General features: G+C 48.1%; 3 protein-coding genes and 1 pseudogene across 3 annotated transcripts; all 4 read left to right on the top strand.

Annotated features, from left to right (window-relative positions):
- Positions 1-345: 345 nt before the first annotated feature.
- LOC114767819 (zinc finger protein 628-like) lies at positions 346-6,950 on the top strand. Its single transcript, XM_028959606.1, has 6 exons — positions 346-758; positions 1,643-2,391; positions 3,424-3,440; positions 4,548-4,640; positions 4,925-5,115; positions 5,211-6,950. The coding sequence occupies exons 1-6, from the start codon at positions 560-562 to the stop codon at positions 5,996-5,998; spliced, it is 2,037 nt and encodes a 678-aa protein (XP_028815439.1). The 5' UTR covers positions 346-559; the 3' UTR covers positions 5,999-6,950.
- A 762-nt stretch (positions 6,951-7,712) lies between these two features.
- On the top strand, positions 7,713-10,322 carry LOC114776409 (sesquipedalian-1-like). Its single transcript, XM_028966792.1, has 3 exons — positions 7,713-8,319; positions 9,008-9,311; positions 9,388-10,322. The coding sequence occupies exons 1-3, from the start codon at positions 8,239-8,241 to the stop codon at positions 9,780-9,782; spliced, it is 780 nt and encodes a 259-aa protein (XP_028822625.1). The 5' UTR covers positions 7,713-8,238; the 3' UTR covers positions 9,783-10,322.
- Positions 10,323-11,859: 1,537 nt separating this feature from the next.
- On the top strand, positions 11,860-14,928 carry mylpfb (myosin light chain, phosphorylatable, fast skeletal muscle b). The gene is made up of 6 exons (XM_028966793.1): positions 11,860-12,231; positions 12,578-12,673; positions 13,412-13,592; positions 13,693-13,771; positions 13,942-13,990; positions 14,078-14,928. The coding sequence occupies exons 1-6, from the start codon at positions 12,229-12,231 to the stop codon at positions 14,180-14,182; spliced, it is 513 nt and encodes a 170-aa protein (XP_028822626.1). The 5' UTR covers positions 11,860-12,228; the 3' UTR covers positions 14,183-14,928.
- A 5,065-nt stretch (positions 14,929-19,993) lies between these two features.
- LOC114784992 (uncharacterized) lies at positions 19,994-20,156 on the top strand (annotated as a pseudogene).
- The last annotated feature ends 225 nt before the right edge of the window (positions 20,157-20,381 follow it).

The raw sequence follows: 20,381 nt of genomic DNA, 5'->3' as shown, positions 1-20,381 counted from the left end.
AGTGCAGAAATAATGTTGCAGACACTGTTTTAGTGGATGTTCGGAACCATCTAGCGGCGAGAAGATTAAAAACAGACCTGCAATTGAACTGGAGGACACCACGCTCCATTCGGTGCACACCACACTAACAATCAAAGAAACTGGCACCCAGTTGATACACAGAAAAGTCCAAAGGAATTGAATTTGTGACCCTTTTTTCACGTGGAAATGTTTTTTTCCGCAAGGTATAACCGTCATAATGACTTGTTGTCATGATTCGTTCTTAATTCCGCAACTAACAAGTCGGACCGGGGACTTTTATTTTGCTTTTCTCCTCAACGTGAGCCGGAAACACGTGGGCATGTTTTGTAGTTCGGTCTGTTCAGCGGTAGAGACGCGTTGGTTTTGTTATTAGCGTTATTGGTATTATTAGCAGATAAAAGTTTTTAACTCGTATCTGTTCTCGCTGCTGTCAGCGAGGGCAGAATAATTATAAACTTAACTGTCACAGTAAAACACATTTTAATACAACTGTTAAATATACGAGTCCGGGTTGGTGATTTAACGGGAAGCCGCTGGAATGTCCGCGCTGGAGCGCCTGGACGCCCGGGTGAAGCGGCTGCTGGCGGCGGCGCTGGCGGAGGTGCTGGACGCGGTGCAGGAGACGGTGTCGGAGCTCCAGGAGCGCAGCGCCAGCACCCGGCGGGAGAACGAGCGGCTCCACGGGAGGCTGCGGGAGCTCCAGGAGCAGCTCCAGGAGAGACTCCAGCAGGACGGAGGTGACTGCTCGCAGCCCAGCTTCACATTTATTTATGCAGTAGTGACGGGGACGGGGTCAGGGTTTAAGTGTCTCGCTCAGGGACACAGTGGCAGTAAAGTGGGGTTCGAACCCGGGCCTTCTGGTCCGTAGACGGGTGTGTCACCCACTAGGCCACCGGCGCCCTGAATGATCATGCTGGAGCAGGATCTAGAGGCGCCCGGGTTCTTCATCTCTGGTCCTTCACTTGTTCTGGGTCGTTATACCGATTCTGATCAGACGCTGAGGGCAGAAAGGCGCCACCAAAACGTAAATTTCACTGTGTGCACCGTGTGCTGTGCTGCTGTGACAATCACTCCACTTTATGTAATGCTGTCATTAAGCAACACAGAGATGATTTCGAAAGTGAAGTGATTGTCATGGTGAGGCACAGCACACGGTGACACAACGAAATGTGTCCTCTGCTTTTAACCATCACCCTTGATGATCAGTCGGCGGCCATGACCGGCGCCTGGGGAGCAGTGGGTGAAGTGAAGTGATGTGAAGTGATTGTCACATGTGATACACAGCAGCACAGCACACGGTGCACACAGTGAAATTTGTCCTCTGCATTTAACCCATCACCCTGAGTGAGCAGTGGGCAGCCATGACAGGCGCCCGGGGAGCAGTGTGTGGGGACGGTGCTTTGCTCAGTGGCACCTCAGTGGCACCTTGGCGGATCGGGATTCGAACCGGCAACCTTCTGATTATGGGGCCGCTTCCTTAACCTGCTAGGCCACCACTTTGCTCTTCTGCTCTTGCTTCTTGCAGTTAAACATGTTCGCCATCCATCCAGAGGACCATATGGATCGTAACCTAATTTCATATTTATTACGTTGTTCTAATCTGCTGTTTTCATGTTAACAGCGGACCAGCCTTGTTCAGGTCCTCCATGCCAGGCGACTTTATTCTCCAGTCATGAGTCCAAACTTCCTGCAGAGGAACCCTCTGTGAAGAACGAGCCTGTGGCGAAACCCGCGGAGCAGGAAGAGGAGGAATGGCCTGACGTATACGTGAGGACTGTGCAGGCGTCACCAGACGTCACCGCAGCTGAGATGGACAAGGACTTTGTGGCGTGCGGTGGTGTTGTCAGCAGACAGACTGGACACGGTTTCCCCAAAACAGAGCCAGACCTTTCAGAACCATCCCCACCTCCACCTGTTATGGAAGAAAGTCAACACTACGAGCCGGACACCGCGAGTGCTCCCGGTGTTCCTGGGACGTTGTCGTACGCCCAGCTGGACGCTTTCGCTGCTAGCGTTGAGCCGCTTCTCTTCGACGGGGGCCCGACCGGAGCCGCTGATGACTGGGCGCAGACCCTGAACCAGGCCAGAGAGGACGGCCACAGCTGCCTGGTCTGCGGGAAGACCTTCAGTCGCCTGGGAAACCTCCGCATCCACCAGCGGTGCCACACCGGCGAGAAGCCCTACAGCTGCGCGCACTGCGGCCGGCGCTTCAGCCACGCCGGAAACCTCCAGAAGCACACGCGGGTTCACACGGGGGAGCGGCCCTACCGCTGCCAGCAGTGTGGGAAGAGCTTCAGCCAGTCCAGTCACCTGAAGAAGCATCAGAGGATCCACATGGCCAGACACCTAAACTCGGGGAGACCTGCCTTCTGACACTGACCATTCACATTTGGTCAAGTCTAATCAACCAGCCGTTACGACTGAGGCTGTTGTTGGAGTCAAATGTGGACGTATGCCACCGCTGTCCCTCCACCCATTCTCCTCCATCATGCACTTTACATTACATTTATGGCATTTATCAGACGCCCTTTTCCAGAGCGACTTACAATCAGTAGTTACAGGGACAGTCCCCCCCTGGAGCAATTTAGGGTTAAGTGTCTTGCTCAGGGACACGATGGTAGTAAGTGGGGTGGTAGTAGCCTAGTGGGTAACACACTCGCCTATGAACCAGAAGACCCGGGTTCGAATCCCACTTACTACCATTGTGTTAACCCTAAATTGCTCCAGGGGGGAACTGTCCCTGTAATACTGATTGTAAGTCGCTCTGGATAAGGGCGTCTGATAAATGCTGTAAATGTAAATGTAAAATGTAAAGTGGGATTTGAACCTGGGTCTTCTGGTTCACAGGCGAGTGTGTCACCCACCAGGCCACCCTGCCTCTCTCAGCTTTCGTTTTTGGAACAACATGACTGACTAATCTTGAGCTCAAGAAGAACATGACGTTTTTCATGTGCTAACAGTTGACTTTTTAATATAAGGACGATGTGCGGGTTTTTTTCCTGTCCATGGTGTTCAGATATGGGGAGTCTGGATACAACACATCACCATTTTTAAAGGTGAAGACATGAAGATTTCACTTTGTGAGATTTTTTAACATTAACACGAGTTCCCCTCACCTGTAAAGCCAGAAAAATACTTGCTATGAGCTACGTATGCGTATCCGTACACAGTTGCGTTGTTAATGTTTGTGCTGTTATACTTGCATCTGTACGGTCCTTCGTAATCTGTAGTGTGTTCTCCTTACCACTAGGGGTCAGTGTCGAGGCCACGTACCAAATAAATGAATGAATACCTGTATCTTAAAATCGTATTCTGTTGAGTGCCGATCTTGCTACACTGCCCCTATGAAATTACGCAGATATTGTATAATTTTATGTATGTTGCGTTCATTTTTGATGCAAGGAACGCAGGATACGGCTGTACGTGTGTACATATGGCCGTAGTTAACAGCAAGCATAATTCTGCCTCAAAGAGCGCTTTGGCCATTCTGCCTCGCCGTTCAGTGAGCGGCAGCTCAGATGGTCGGATCTGGAATTTGTCCCCTTATGACATCTCATTCTTTTTCCACCCACCCCTCCCCTAAAAAGTCTAAAACATTATCTTAAAGTAAAGTAAATCTCCACTGACTGTCATGGTTTCCAAATGTACGAAGCATTGCAGTTGCTCTGTGATTGGATGTAAAAATGAGCACACTTTTTTTTTCAACTTCCCAACTTCCTCTGTGCACCAAACATTGTGGTTGGTGAATGGTGTTGATGACATAAATTTCTCGAATGTCCCCTCATCTTCTATAGGCTGCTCTACTCCTCATCCCGCCTCTTTACTCCTCATTAGCATTTAAAGCTACAGACACAGGTGCCTCCTGGCATCTTATTTTACATTTACAGCATTTACCAGACGCCCTTATCCAGAGCGACTTACAATCAGTAGCTACAGGGACAGTCCCCCCCCTGGAGACACAATGGTAGTAAGTGGCATTTTAACCTGGGTCTTCTGGTTCATAGGCGAGTGTGTTACCCACTACTCTGCTACGGGGCAGCGATGGCCTAGCGGTTAAGGAAGCGGCCTCGTAATCAGAAGGTTGCCGGTTCGAATGCCGAGGTGCCACTGAGGTGCCACTGAGGTGCCACCGTCCCCACACACTGCTCCCCGGGCGCCTGTCACTTTCACTTACTTACCACCCATACCACTGGATCAAAGTGGCTGTAATTCTGCACCAAGGCTAAATTTCAGAAAGAATCTTCATATACAGAATTAGGGGACCAAAAAAGGGGGGCTAAAATCCATATCTACAAATTACTTGAAACTGTAGCTGTTTTGTGTAATGAAAAATGTGTTGATTAATTATTATTAATAGCATTCATTAATTAATGTGTGCATGTTTGCAAGGAAAATAATTTCCAGCTCAGAAAAATTAAACATTTGATAATATTCGATAATTCTATCTCTATTAAATTCAACTGAGGTGAAAAGACATCAAGTTATTGACGTGGTTCTCTGACGGGACGCGACTTTTATTTTGAAAGAAGACCGTTCAGCCGGAAGTGGTCATTTCCCGACACCACTGTACTTGTGTTGTTGTCCAGGGATCCGGAGAGTCCTGCGATAAGCGTTGCCAGGTCGGAACCTTTCCCGCCTCGCGTCCCGCAGACGGGAGTTTAAAAAAAATAATGATAAAAATTAATCAAACTCCGTGACGCCCGTCGGCGAACAGCCTGCAGCACTCAAGGTACCGCGTTCATCTTGCCGAATTCGGCCCCAGGAGGCCGCGGTGCTGGCCTTGCGTTTCAGGGGTGACAGCCTGTACTGGGGTGACTGGAAGTTCGCCGCCGTGTGCATACGTTCAGAGCCTGGCGATGACGTAGTGGCGTAAAGTAACGTTGGTTGGTTGCTTAAATCCCAGAATGTCTAAGTTCGACCGGCTGAACGCCCGGGTCACCAAGCTGCTGACGGTGGCGGTCCACGAGGTCCTGGAAGTGGTGCGGGAGACGGTGTCCGAGTACCAGGAGAGGACGGCCCGGACGCTGCGGGAGAACGAGAGGCTGCGCCTGCGCCTGGAGGATGCTCTGGGGAGGCTGGAGAGCGAGAGGGAAGGTGGGTGTGGCCGGAACGACGGTGCTCCGCCTGTCCCCGATGGGGTCGCCTTGCTCGTGCAGTGACCGTGACCTCTTCTCCCCCTCCTGTCGCAGCCGCGAGGCGGACGGCGGCGGAGTCCGAGGCGGCCACCGCGCCGAGACTCCCGCCGCAGGGCGCCGAGTCTCAGGGGAGACCCATCGGGGGAGAACAGGAAGACGAGAGCGGGTCAGAGGTGAAGGTGACCCCTGAGTCACGGTTGGAGTGCGATCTGCAGGTGGCGCTGACGGTGGCCCACTGTAATGGGACGGTGCCCAGGGATGGAGCCCCGCCCCCCAGCGCAGCGTTGGTAGCGCCGCGGACACGTAAAGGGGCTGATACGGTCACCGCATCCAACACCCGCCCACCCGGTGCCGACACTCACCCCATGTCAACGCCGCCGGACATTAAAACGGAACCCGATGGACCTCGGGTCTCCACGTCCCCGCGCGAAGCACCAGGTGGGGGACTGGAGATGAGTGCCGCGGGACGGCGCGTGACGATCGGCAGGGGCGCCCGCCACGCCCCGGACGGGCGGAGGCCGAGGGCGGGCCCGTGGCGCGAGGACCAGCACGTCTGTGCGCTGTGCGGGAAGAGCTTCAGCCGCACGGGCAACCTGCGCATCCACCAGCGGTGCCACACCGGCGAGAAGCCCTACCGCTGCGTCCAGTGCGGACACTGCTTCAGCCAGGCCGGCGACCTGAAGAAGCACCGGCGCGTCCACACCGGCGAGAAGCCGTACCGCTGCGGCCACTGCGGCAAGAGCTTCAGCCGCGGCGAGAACCTCAAGCGGCACCAGAAGGTCCACGCCGGACAGACGCGGCACCTGCACCAGACCTGGAAGCTGCAGACCAACCAGACATAACAAAAAAACTGTGACAATGGAACATTGATCTTGATCCGGTCAAGTGAAGTAAAGTGAAGTGATTGTCACTTGTGATGCACAGCACACGGTGCACACAGTGAAATTTGTCCTCTGCATTTAACCCATCACCCTTGGTGAGCAGTGGGCAGCCATGACAGGCGCCCGGGGAGCAGTGTGTGGGGACGGTGGTTTGCTCAGCGGCACCTTCTGATTACAGGGACGCTTTCTTAACCGCTAGGCCACCGCCGCCCCTTGGTTAACTGGTGTCCGTGTCGATTCAGAACCGCCACCATGGCGAGCGACGTCAGCCACCCGCAGGGCATGATGGGTATTCAACGAAGGAAATGAAGGACTAAGCCAGGGAGGATTGGTTTTAGTTTGAGCCACGCCCGCCGACCGGGCACCTGTGCTTTAGAAGAGGGGAGGACATTTTTTTAAGGGTCCCCTATTAAGAAGATGTGACTTTGTGAGATGGTTAAACGTTAATACGAGGACCCCGAGCCTGTCTGTGGCCCTGCAGTGGCTAGATGTGGCGATCGGTGTAAAGATGACATTCTCCTTCGGACGGTCGGATGTGGAATTCTGGAAAGGTCACCTCCCGTTTCTCATGAGAATTTCCCACCGCTCCTCCCCAAAAAACTTTGCAGATGTTCGGCGATCGGATGTAAAAAATGCACAGATGTATTTTTTTTTAAGTTTCGTCACACGAGACTGTGAAGAACCAGCGGGTTCATTTTATTTCTTCTGAAAAAACGGCGACACGACTTCCTGTCTGTGGCACCGACTGTGGTTTGTGGATGGTGTTGACATCAGTTCTCCGAATGGCCCCTCTCCTCCTCGTCCCGCCTCTCTTCTCCTCATTAGCATTTAAAGCTACAGACACCGATATGTCCTGGGGAATCTCATCGTGGGACTGGATGAAAGTGGCTGTAATTCTGCACCACGGCTGAATTTCAGACAAGAGACGTCAGATACAGAATTAGGGGACCAACAAGACCGATACAAAAGCAAATATATAATATATATATATTTTCATGTCAGGGGACCTTTAAAACATGTCTTGATGTTCTGTATGAACTTTTGACTGCACAAGTTGCTCTGAAGATGGTAATAAACTCTTTCACCATTCTTCTGTCTGACCTGTCTGAGTCCATCTTGCATCAGCGCGAGAAAAGAAATGCGGTCAGACCGGCTTCTGCTGATTGTGCAATAGGGGAAAAAATAAAACGTCGCACCCGCATGTGACTTGTTTATTCAGAGCAGGAGAAAGTGAAACTGTTGGTAAATGTTCTTCTGTGGTTCCAGACAGAGGTTCTGTCGGGTGGGAAACAATCTTCTACATTTACGGCATTTACCAGGCGCCCTTATATACCAGAGCGACTTACAATCAGTAGTTACAGGGACAGTCCCCCCCCCTGGAGACACTCAGGGTTAAGTGTCTTGCTCAGGGACACGATGGTAGTAAGTGGGGTTTGAATCTGGGTCTTCTGGTTCACAGGCGAGTGTGTTACCCACTAGGCTACTACCACCCCTAATCCATCTTCTCCGTGGTGCTGAGGAGATTATGGCGTCAGGGGTCACCAGAGGTCACCTCAACACCTCCCCGCTCCACCCGCGCAGATCTCCGCCCTCGTTTTTAATCTGATTGGTATTAATTCTTTCTCAGTCACGGCGCCGTGACGTGGGCGATGCGCGCACCTTTGGTACCCGGAAGTGCGCGGGAAATCATCTTCTCCGTGGTGCTGAGGAGATCGTGGCGTCAGGGGTCACCAGAGGTCACCTCAACACCTCCCCGCTCCACCCGCGCAGATTTCCGCCCTCGTTTTTAATCTGATTGGTATTAATTCTTTCTCCATCACGGCGCCGTGACGTGGGCGATGCGCGCACCTTTGGTACCCGGAAGTGCGCGGGGCGACGCCTCCCCGAACGGGTCGCGTTTTCGAAAAGTTGCTTTCGTTCGACTCGCTGGTTTTTCTCTAGTTTCGCTTCACTTCGCTGGAGGACAGAGACGCGTTCAGCAGCGGAGCATCACGGGTAAACTCCTTCATCGTTTTTATTAGTAGGCGCTTTTTTTTATTTTTCCCGAGAGAGATTTCTTTAAGGGCTTCCCGTCCGTCCAACCGGCCGGATTAGGAGTTCTATTAATTATTAATGAGGATTCACTGAGCAAACTCGCGGCTGTTCTGCTTGAGAGGAACTTCATTGGACTCCGCCGCTTTAGGAAGCGGCCTGGATGCGGGATGAAGCTCCATGAGAAGATCCTGAGCCACTACCTGTCGTGCAGCTCACCTGTGGATAAACTGGGATACCTGTACAAGAAGGTACTGTGGAGGAGTAAATATCGCTGGCGCCAGGCTCCATTAAAACATCTGCAAATGCGCCCCGAGTTCGCTTTGGGGCAAATGGCACAGAATTGTGCTTTTGGTGCACAGTGATCAAGAATGATCTCTCCATATCTGGTGTTCTTTTTAAAGCGAAAGGCATTAGTTGTCACATGTGACACACCACAGTACAGCACATGCATTTATCCTGTCCCAGCATGGATTCGAACCGGCAACCTTCCGATTACGGGTCCCCGCCGGGACACATAATCAGAGGGTGACGGTGACGTCACACCAAGACGTCTGTGTCCTGTGGATGGTGATAGTACCCTATATGTTGCTGAAAACGGCACCGAAATTGTTAAAATGGCAAAAACGGTCTCAACGAGCCCATCCATGAATGATCTTTTTTTTCATGCCTGTTGCGATCGCCTGTGCAATTTGACTAAAGTTTAGAGGAACTGTGATAGGATGTGACTGACACTGTTACATTTACGGCATTTACCAGGCCCGCTTATTCAGAGCGACTTACAGTCAGTAGTTACAGGGACAGTCCCCCCCTGGAGACACTCAGAGTTAAGTGTCTTGCTCAGGGACACAATGGTAGTAAGCGGGGTTTGAACCTGGGTCTTCTGGCTCACAGGCGAGTGTGTTACCTACTAGGCTACTATGTCCTTGTCTGATCCAGGGCGAGGTGAACACCTCCTATCAGAAGCGCTGGTGCGTCCTCAAAGGGAACCTGCTGTTCTACAAGGAGCGTCCCGGCGACGGCGAGGTTCTGGGGGTGATCGTGCTGGAGGGCTGCACGGTGCAGCTGTGCGAGTCGGAGGAGAACTTCGCCTTCTCGCTGGTGTTCAGCCAGCCCGGGCTGCGCACTTACAAGTTCGCCGCCGAAGACCAGCCAGGCCAGGAGAGCTGGATCAAAGCCCTGCTGCGCGCCAACCACCGATACCTGGCCCTCCTGGTCAAAGACCTGCAGGAGAAGTATCAGGGTGAGGGGAAAACCGTTTCGAAATCACCCGTTTTATTTCAAAGAAATTAATGTTCCGGCTTTAATTCCGTCCGCAGAGGCTGCCAGAGCGTTGGGGGCCGACCCTATCCAGCCGGTGGGTCAGAGGTCAGAGGCCATGGCCCACTCGCGCTCGGTCAACCCCTCGTCTGTGTTCTACAGCCAGAACCTCGCAGCAACTGCGACGCTGCCCGCGGCGTCCAGCTCCGCGCGAGTCTCCGCCCGCTCCAACAGACCGCCAAGCCGAAGATCACCCAGAATCCGGCCCAGATTAAGCAACCACGCCTTGCCCGATGGAGCAGCTCCTCCTCAGGGGGCGCGGCCTGAGCCGATGGACGACTTTAAGCAGCTGCATGAGTACTTTGGGCAGGAGGTGAAAGAACTGATGGCTGATTGGCTGCAGAGGAGACAGGGCTACGCTGTGCAGGAGGGAGACTTAATTGATTTGGGATGACCGGCAGTTCTGCTGCATGATTGCCAGTGAAGGGACATCAGGGCCGTATGTGCATTAGGTTTTAATTTTTTTACAAAATTCGTTTGCCTGCTCTTTTAAAACAGCGGTGACAATGTGCGGGGAACAGTGCATTTTGGGTAAATCCTCCAATGTCCCATCTGTCCCGGTGCAAGTGTTGAATTCAAATATTTGTGCCAGGGTTCACAATTTGGTCGTTTTATCACGTGCCATGACACACAGTTTAATGGCAAAGTTCACAGAATCTTATTGACATAAAAGATTACAGCATATTTACCATATAAATAGCAATATGCACGATTATCTATACAAGCAGTTCTATAAAACATGTTTTAAATACCACTCTTTTGTTTTTAGAAACTAAAATGTGCCAAAATGATGTCCATACAGTATAATATAGTTTTGATAAGCACACACATATATATATATATATACTATATATTTTTTAATAGCATCGATCCCCATAAACCACAAACTATGTTCACATTAAATTCCACTCAAAAAAACGAATGTTTTTTGGTCTCTTTTGATTTGATGCACTAATTAATGGCTTGGGTGTAATTATTCTCTTATTCAAACTCTCTCATGTTAACCCTGTTTATAATGTTTTAAAAATGATTTAAAGCATTGCGAAATACCTTAAATATTGAACTTCCCGTTTCTCCTGTATTGACTTGGCGGGAAGTTGGCGCGAATACTCCCAAAACCAGCGGGATCGTGAACGTGTTTTCAACTCGTCTGTGTAATTACAGGAGGACACACTCCAAACCGGGACTTGAATTTATTGCTTGTTGAGTCGAGTCATAAATGCCTGATATGCAACATCAAGTTTACAGTGTAATTACTGAGCGCAACTCATCAAGCCCTAAAAACCGGAGCTGCTCAGACCAGTGACGGACGGATCGGGTCAGACGGTGACAGGAAAAAGGAAACGATCTCGTTGGCCAGACAGATAAAAGAGGAGGAAGGAAAGGCTTCATAGAAAGTTGAAGTTTGAGAAAAAGATTACAACAGTTGTCGAAGGGAGCGCTATTTCGGACTCTCCAGCTGTCGCTTTTCACCCCTCCAGAAAGCCTTTCCGTGTACACACCTCTTTAGGGAATAACTGTGTGTGTGTGTGTGTGTGTGTGTATGTATGTATATGTATGTGGCACACGTCCTCATTACAATGTTCTGTACAATGTCATATTTACATGTTCTCACACGGAGCCCTTCAACAGGGGTCCGTAACGGAGAGGGTATCGGTTCCCACGACCCCACACTTAATACATATGCACCATGTACAGGCCATGATGAATGGTAGCCTATGGGGCTCATATATGGAGTTGGGTGCGTGTGCTGGGGTCCCCGTGGCTGGAACTAAACTCGGCGTCTTCTGCATACTACCCAAAATTAGAGGCAGAAGGTCGGAAAAGGTCTTTGTTTCGTCAAGTCATCAGACCATCTTAATATTACAATTTAATTATGTCAGTGAACTTTTGTGTACATGTAGACATTATAATGAACATTGTTAGTACATTTACCTTATCCAGAGTGACTTACAATCAGTAGTGACAGGGACAGTCCCCCCCCTGGATCAACTTAGGGATTGGAACCTGGGACTTCTGGTTCATAAGCGAGTGTGTTACCCCCTAGGCTACTACTACCCTAGTGGTATTAGTTAGTAGTATTAGTTAGTATTAGCTGCTGGCCATTTTTTCTGTACTTTTGCCCCAGTTTGTTCAAAACTCAGGTTAATGCCTTTGTTCACCTCAGCTGTTTTAACGCACAAGTGTTGAAGTTGAGCCACTTGAGCCATCTTCAACTTTCTGTTTATGTGTATGTCATGACACAGATCCATGCCACGCTTGCTCTGTGAATGTCATGACACAGATCCATGCCACCGGCCGATCAGAAGTGTACCGTGTTTCCTGGAAGCAGCATCTCGAAAGCTGCTGTTTGCATTGAGGCTTGGCGTCACTGGACCAGTTGCATTCCAGCATGGTGTTCATCAAAATATCGTTTTGGAGATCAGGGGTTGAAGAACGGTTCTGAATTTGTCAAGGTTCCCCAAGAAATTGGAGCCTCAGAATGGGGGGTGGGATGAGTGAGATGGTTGTGTTGCTTGGAGCTCCTGGCTGAAATGTCATCACCTTCTCCATATTAGTCCATGAGGAACACCAAACTCATGGTCAAACGTCAGGACTGAATTTGTCTCATTCCAAGGCGCTCCGGCCCTATTTTTGGATGAGTGAAAGGTGACACCGCCAGCAGCCTCCTCTTTCTCCTCTCTCTTACTTTCCCCGCCAAACCTGACGGTGTGCCTATAGTTAGCCAACTAGGCTGGTATATAAGGACCCAGGGGACCTCCTCTCCCATGTCAGTCACCTCGACTTGGCGTAGGCTTCTTCTCTCCTGACCAACCCCTAACTCCACGTAACCCTAAGAGATGGTGAGTGTCCTTTCCAAAAATTTGCCGTGAAGACAAAGACAGGCCTGGAGGAAAATGAGCTAAATATCGTTTTGAGCTGACATGAGAGGAAGAGTTTCAAACAGAGCATGTTCCTGGATGAGACAGTGGTGTCTCATCCAGGAGAGACTTCAGACTGCCACTTAAGCAATTTACTAGAGAGCTTTACTGGAGATATTAGTTCATTCATTTGAGCCAACCTCACTGGGCTGTTTAATAGTGTCCACCAGATGGTCCCTCATCTGTTGTCCTCAGGTTATCAGGAGAACCTTCCATTGTTTAGTCTCATGTTTAACCGGCATCTCTATCTTTCTCTGCACTTCCTCAGGCACCCAAGAAGGCCAAGAGGAGGCAGCAGACCGAGGGAGGCTCTTCAAATGTCTTCTCCATGTTCGAGCAGAGCCAGATCCAGGAGTACAAAGAGGTTTGATGCTTCACAAGAATCACACTATTTTCATCAAATCTCCTAAAGCCACAAATTTGAGCGCAACAGCTTAGCCAAAAACGCAGGTTCACCAAGTGAACCCATGACACCTTTTATGGGGTAAAATGGTTTTGGGCCGTAATTAATCACAAAACTGCTGATGAAAGCCCTCTCACCTAACCGTGATGGGTTCAGTTGTCCCCTGGCTGCTGATGACCCCTCAGGAATGTGTTGCTCAACAGCTGGTGGGGCGTACCACACATGAAGATCATTAAGATCCTCAGATCCAGATCATGTTATGTTAGAAATGTACCCAGGAACTATACTGCTAGATATAGTCACTGTCTACAGAAGCCTAGCAGAATAATTTTCTTCGACCAAGATTAGGGTTATAATGTGTCATAATGAATTGGGACTGTAGAGAAATCCTGACGGTGACACTGGAGAAAAAAAGGCATCAGTACGGTCACCTTAACTGTCTTGGCGAACATGCCAAGACACTTTTAATGCCTTAGGAAAGACAAATGGCCAGCAGCTGCCAAGAGTCTCTCCCAGCTCAGATGCCTTCTCTGGTTTCCAAGGGTCTTAGTGATTGACCGAAAGACTCGAGTTGGGAAATGGATTGAAAGTTCATGTTGAAAGATTAACTAATGTTTTCTAGGATGTCACCTTTAATTTGTCTTTTCGAACAGTTCATTCTTTCAATCATCAATTGACAGAACCCTCTCTTTTGTTCAGGCTTTCACAATCATTGACCAGAACAGGGACGGCATCATCAGCAAGGACGACCTGAGGGATGTCTTGGCCACCATGGGTCAACTGAACGTGAAGAATGAGGAGCTGGAGGCCATGGTGAAGGAGGCCAGCGGCCCCATCAACTTCACCGTCTTCCTCACCATGTTCGGCGAGAAGCTGAAGGGTCAGCTCACCTCCTGCCTACCTTCTGTTCCTGTCAACCTTTTTCTCAGATGGCCTTTTAAGAAAGAAAATGTTACAAAAAAAACCTGTCCCTCCCTCAGGTGCTGATCCCGAGGACGTCATTGTGAGCGCTTTCAAGGTCCTGGACCCTGAGGGCACTGGCACCATCAAGAAGGAATTGTGAGTTTCCTACTAACGTCCTAACACGCCCTTCCATATTCACATTAGCACACTACTACTAGTGAGTCCATGTGCAAATAATGCATGAAGTCATGACGTGTTGCACATTTTATATACCATTATTGGTCTCTGTATGACCCATCTGAAAATGCTGTTGTTTCCGTATCCAGCCTGGATGAGCTGCTCACCACCCAGTGTGACAGGTTCACCGCTGAGGAGGTGAGATTTGTGTTAGTAATAATAATAATATTAGTAATAATGTTCTTTTTTCACTATTGCAAGTGGTAACGCATCTTTCCTCCGCAGATGACCAACCTGTGGGCCGCCTTCCCCCCAGACGTGGCTGGCAACGTGGACTACAAGAACATCTGCTACGTCATCACACACGGAGAGGAGAAGGAGGAAGAGTAAACCCCTGCGCTCTCCTCACGCCATCTCTCTACCTCTTTCCCCCACCACTCCCAGCCGCTCTCAGTGCTTCCCCACCTCCGCCGGCATGCTCTGTCCGTCCCCCCCGACGTCTTGCTCCCGCGCTCAGACACAAGAAAGACTTAACTGCCCGACTGAGTGTCGGGGCGTAAAGGCCCCAGGGGGGGTGTGTGCATGTGAGTATCTGCTGGAGGATGTGGGTGGGCATCTATTAATAAAACAAAGCTGGAACATCAAAGTCATCTCTTCCTATCATCTGTTTACCACGTCCACAACTCTCCACCCACATTTTGATCATCAGAGCCGTGCAGTGTAATGTTTTCCTCAGCTGCTTATCTGAAACAGATAAGAAAGCAAGGCTGGAGGTTCGTGTGGTCTTCACACATCCTCAGTTGTGAAAAGAAACAAATTTTTGTTTTCTAAAATAGAAAACTCGCCCGTTTCTTTTTCGCCGCTCTGCCCTCCTCGGTGCCGTAAATTCGCACTTCAGCTCACCAGCTAATCTGAGCAGAGCAAGTGGAGGTCTGAGACAGGAGTTGGATCCCGGGCGACCACCTGCCAGAAAGCCATCTGGCCGGTGAACATCCAGGACCAGGACTGGGAAACACTGGGCTACAGATTACCCCATTCTGTTGTAATTTTTATTTTGTCTTTTCTTACTATTCCCATCATTCTGCTCTCTGTAACAAATAAAGCCGTGACAAATAAAACCATCCATGTTTTCCTAACTTTGTGCATCATTTGGTCTGACAAGTAACATCATCCTTACACTTTTCAAAAGCATAAAAAAATCTATGATCACGGCTATCAAAGAAATCTATTAGTATTTTTAATATAATTGAGCGCCATCTAATGTGATCAAACAAATTATGTGGACACACCGATAAAAACCAAATCATGAAATATAAATAATGTTCTCATATACAAAGTTGTGGGTTTAGCAGGACAGCATCACCCCTGTATGGTAGCAAAACACAGAAAGGAATTTTTTTCCCCTGTTAATATCCTACCATGAAAATAAATGTATGAAATGAATAATCTGAATGGTGTGAAATGTGCACCTGTTCACGATTTCCACCAGTTTGCATGTGTCTAGAATGTCATTTGTTTACAGTAAGGAATTTTTTTTATTAGTGTGAACGTTCATTTGACTGACATTCTGCTTTAAGAAATGCATTCAGCCTCTCAGTGCCAGAGGTAGAAGCAAGACCTTTAGTCCTCAGGTACGTTGGAATAAAGTAGCATCAAAAATGCCATAATTTACTTCATATTTGACTTACTGACTTTATCTTCATATTTCTAGCTTCATATTTCCAGGCCTTATCATGGAGAGTGTGTTTTCATTTCCAAATGGTTCCAGCTATTCCAACAACACTGACATAGATAACCTTTTATGTAGCCAGCATGTAATAGGTCCGTTAACATGGGGAAGCCTTGTGATACTTTTGTGCCTCTTAACCTTCGGAACTCCAGCAAGTATTTTACTATTCTGGGAGCTGATCCAGAGACACCATAAAGGCCTGACCAACGATGTCTACATGATCAACATCACCGTCCTCGACCTCGTTTTCAATATGTTCGTTCTTCCAGGTCTTTTTAATCTATTTTTTTGGAAAAATGCGTTGTTTAATCAGGTCATGGAATTCCTCTGTGGCCTGAACCTCTCTGGTAGACCTCTGTTTATGATGTGCAGTTGCGTGGACTGTTACAAGGCTGTCGTGCACCCGATCACATACATGCAGAGGAAGAGCAGAGGCTACGGTGTGGCAGCCTCGGTGCTGATATGGGGTGTGATCCTTTGTCTGACATTCACCTACACGATTAAAAACGAATTGGCTAAAACTTCTTTTCCTATGTTGCCATATGCTGTCGCCCTGCCTACCATCATCTTCTGTGACATTGCTATCCTACGTTGTCTAAGGCAACCGAATCTTACGGGGAACACCGGCATCCACCCACAGAAACAGAGAGCTCTTCAGACTATACGGAACAGCCTCATCATCACTGTAGTGTCCTACCTTCCTCCTACAGTCACCTGCCTGTTGCAGCAGTTAATGCAATTTAGCATGAAATTCTTCTGTATTTTGGTCATTCCTGTGATAATAGCCCCCGTGTTGGGGAGCACCATCATGCCTTTTCTTTATCTGGAAAATCTGGGGAAACTTAAGTGTCTTAGGTGCTGAGGTAATTCCAGAAATATCTGCAAAAAATTTGGTTTGCTTTAACTTGATCATTTGAATTAATAGTGAAGTTTTGCATTAGAAATAATCCTCTGATTTTTTTTCCCACCATTTTATTTCTGCTGTAGTGCCGAAGATGCTAATAGCACCATAATAGAAGTTCACAGAATAGTTTTTTCCTTGTTATATCCATAGGCAGGTGTTTTATAAGTAAATCGACGTGCATTATGGGTAAAAAAACAACAACAACAACACCATTTTAATTGTGGTCTCTAGTGTTGGTTTCTTGTAATGATGACTTTTTCTAATAAATTGATTGAATTCAAAAAAGGATGTTAAAGATCATTTTTACTTCCTTCTCCTGTTTGATGTGTTCATGTTTAAATAAAACAAAACATTAATAATCACACACCGATATAAACGCTGGTCAGCAAGTGCAAACCAAACATTTCATAAAACTTCCATTTCCCTTTAAAACAAAAAAAAACACTATTTCAACGTGTGAAACACTTTTACCAATCTTTGAAACAAATTTATAAAAGTGAAAATATCCCGTAGATAGACCAGAAGCCAAACAGTAAATCATACATGTGACTATTACCTGTGACTATTACTTATTGCTGCTGCACCAGTTTGTCTTTGATGTCTTCTGTGTATCATGTCTTATGTTCTGTCTGCAACTTTGTACATATGACAATAAACTTCAACTTCAACTAAATGATATGGTGGTAGTAGTAGTGGTAGTAGCCTAGTGGGTAACACTCTCGCCTATGAACCAGAAGACCCAGGTTCAAATCCCACTTACTTCCATTGTGCCCCTGAGCAAGACACTTAACCCTAAGTTGCTCCAGGGGGGACTGTCCCTGTAACTACTGATTGTAAGTCGCTCTGGATAAGGATAACCAGCATTGTTCTCCATTTAATTTATGCCTCCACCACCCCTCTTCTCCACGTACACCACTCCTCATAAAAATAAATATTTGAAATGAATAATCTGAATGGTGTGAAACGAGCACCTGTTCACTTTTTCCACCAGTTTGCATGTGTCTGGAATGTAATTTGCTTACAGTAGGAATTTTTTTGATTAGTGTTCATTTGACTTACATGCTGGTTTTAGAAATGCATTCAGCCTCTCACTGCCAGAGGTACAAGCAAGACCTTTAGTCCTCAGGTAGGTTGGAATAAAGCAGCATCAAAAATGTCAAGTTTTACTTCATATTTGACTAAATGACTTTATCAATGCTTCATATTTTAGGCTTTATCATGGAGAGTGTGTTTTCATTTCCAAATCTTTCCAGCATTTCCAACGATAGTGACACAGGTGACATTTTATGCAGCCAGTATGTAACAGGCCCGATAACATGGGGAATCTCTGTGGTGTGCTTCTTAACCTTCGGAACTCCAGCAAGTATTTTACTTTTCTGGGAGCTGATCCAGAGACACCATAAAAGCCTGAACAATGATGTCTACATGATCAACATCACCGTCCTCGACCTCATTTTCAATGTATTGTTTCTTCCAGGAATTTTAAATGTCTTTTTTTGGAAGAATTTCTTTTTTGGAAAGTTTGTTGAATTCCTCTATTGTCTGAACATCTGCGGGAGACCTCTGTTTATGATGTGCAGTTGTGTGGACTGTTACAAAGCTGTCATGCACCCGATTACATACATGCAGAGGAAGAGCAGAGCCTACGGTGTGGCAGCCTCTGTGCTGATATGGGGTGTGATCCTTTGTATGACATTCACCTACATAACTGTGAGAGCACTGGTTGGAACAGCTTTGTCTATTTTGCCGTATGTCATCGCCCTGCCTACCATCATCTTCTGTGATGTTGCTATCCTACGTGCTCTAAGAACACCTGATCCTGCAGGAAAAACCAGCATCCATCCACAGAAACAGAGAGCTCTTCAGACTGTACAGAACAGCCTCATCATCACTGTAGTGTCCTTCCTTCCTCCTGTTGTCGTCTATCTGTTCCAGCCGATATTCCCGTTTAAGACGTTGGATTTCTTCTGTAATGTTGTAATGCCTGTGATGGCAGCCCCTGTGGCAGGGAGCACCATCATGCCGTTACTTTTTCTGGAAAATCTGGGAAAACTAAAGTGTCGTAGGTGCTGCAATTTTTGCCAGAAAATTGTACTTTGTAAATACTAGAAACATTTTTGTTGATAAATATTAAAGTTTATTTAGGGTATTCAGTTCTCCTGTGTGTTTTTTTTCTTTGATTTAAACACACCATTTTACTGCTTGTTTTACTCTTGCACTGCCTGTACTCCATGTTTGTACCTTATGTAGCCCGTTTCAGTGTATAACTTTGTTTAAATGTTAAATGAAGCAACTGGTTCCAAAAAAACGTTGTTTCATCTCAATATATACAGTTTAACATGTATGTAGCTGAAATGACAATAAAGCTTGTATTATTTATCACCCTTTTAACTCCAGTGAGGACATCTATAATTATTTTTTCTGCCTGGTCTCCCCGCTACCCACTGATTACCACCTAATGTGTCAAGACGAGGCGGAAAAAAAAAGAAAAGAAAAAAAAGTAGGATGGACAGAAGTGAAGTGATAAAGTGAAGTGATTGTCATTGTGATACACAGCACACAGTGCACAGAGTGAAATGTGTCCTCTGCATTTAACCCATCACCCTTGGTGAGCAGTGGGCAGCCATGACAGATGCCCAGGGAGCAGTGTGTGGGGATGGTGCTTTGATCAAGGGGATCTCAGTGCCACCTTGGCGGATCGGGATTCAAACCAGCAACCTTCTGATTACGGGACCACTTCCTTAACCGCTAGGCCACCACTGCCCCCCCACTAGGCCACCATTGCCCCATTAAGATTAAGACTCTAACGTGTCCCTGACCATTTCAAGCTCTCATAAGTTCATAATGGCCAACACCTCTCCAGTCAAGCCCCCCAGGAAAAAGGATGGTGCATCCCGCCATTGCCCCACGGCCTGTGGGTTCATAGTATCAGGCAAGGACCCCCACCCCATGTGTATTACATGCATGGGGGTGAAGCATGCTCAGGCATTGCTTGCTGACCCAGATGGCTGCGTTCACTGCAAGACCATGCTAGTCAGAATTCTGGAGTGGAGCCTGCTCATTGCTGTGGCCATGTCTGTTACCAACCAAGCCAGAGCTACCACAAGCTGGGCAGACATAATGAACGTTGAGACCCCCATTCTGCCCTCGCTGTTTGATGGACCCATTTTCGTGGACAGGGAGACAAAAGAGACAACCATTCTCCCGGATGCGCAGCCCTCCAGACCTTCCAGCGCACAGGGCAGTGAGCCCTCCTGGGGGACTTCAGTCTGGTCGAGGTCTGTAAAAGAGCGCGTGGCTCTCCAACCCCTCCCACACAGTTGAGGCCCCAGTGGCTCATCACCTCCACCTGGCCAGGAGAGCCGCATTCTCATGTTCTCTCACCCCGCTCAGACACTCGGGTGTCAGAGTTCTGCCTTATTTGGATGATTACCTGCTGTGCACCCAAACGTGAGAGCAGGCAGAGCACAATACAAAGATGCTGTTGACCCACCTGACCAACCTGGGTTTCAGCATAATTTGCGGCAAGAGTTCATTGGCGGCATCTCAGAACGTATATCTGGGTCTCATCGTTTCTCAGCCTTTTGGCTAAGATCAAGTGTAGTATCTGTTCTTATCAGTTTAATATCTGATACGTTCCCCCAGCGGGGGACTACATTTTTTGTAGGGTGGTGGTAGCCTAGTGGGTAACACCCTCGCCTGTGAACCTGAAGACCCAGGTTCAAATCCCGCTTACTACCATTGAGTCCCTGAGCAAGACACTTAACCCTAACTTGCTCCAGGGGAGGACTGTCCCTGTAACTACTGATTGTAAGTCGCTCTGGATAAGGGCATCTGAGAAATGCCATAAATGTAAATTCTGTGTCTTTTTGCACTTCACTGTCTGCTTCACTGTCCGCTTCACTGCTGTCATTAAAACAGAGCATCTGTGTGTTCAGGAGCGGCGGAGCGGTCCA

This window comes from Denticeps clupeoides, chromosome 2, assembly GCF_900700375.1.
Source record: "Denticeps clupeoides chromosome 2, fDenClu1.1, whole genome shotgun sequence".
Taxonomy (NCBI): Eukaryota; Metazoa; Chordata; class Actinopteri; order Clupeiformes; family Denticipitidae; genus Denticeps; species Denticeps clupeoides.
The sequence above is the reverse complement of the archived record's forward strand: the minus strand, read 5'-3'. Positions and strand labels throughout refer to the sequence as shown.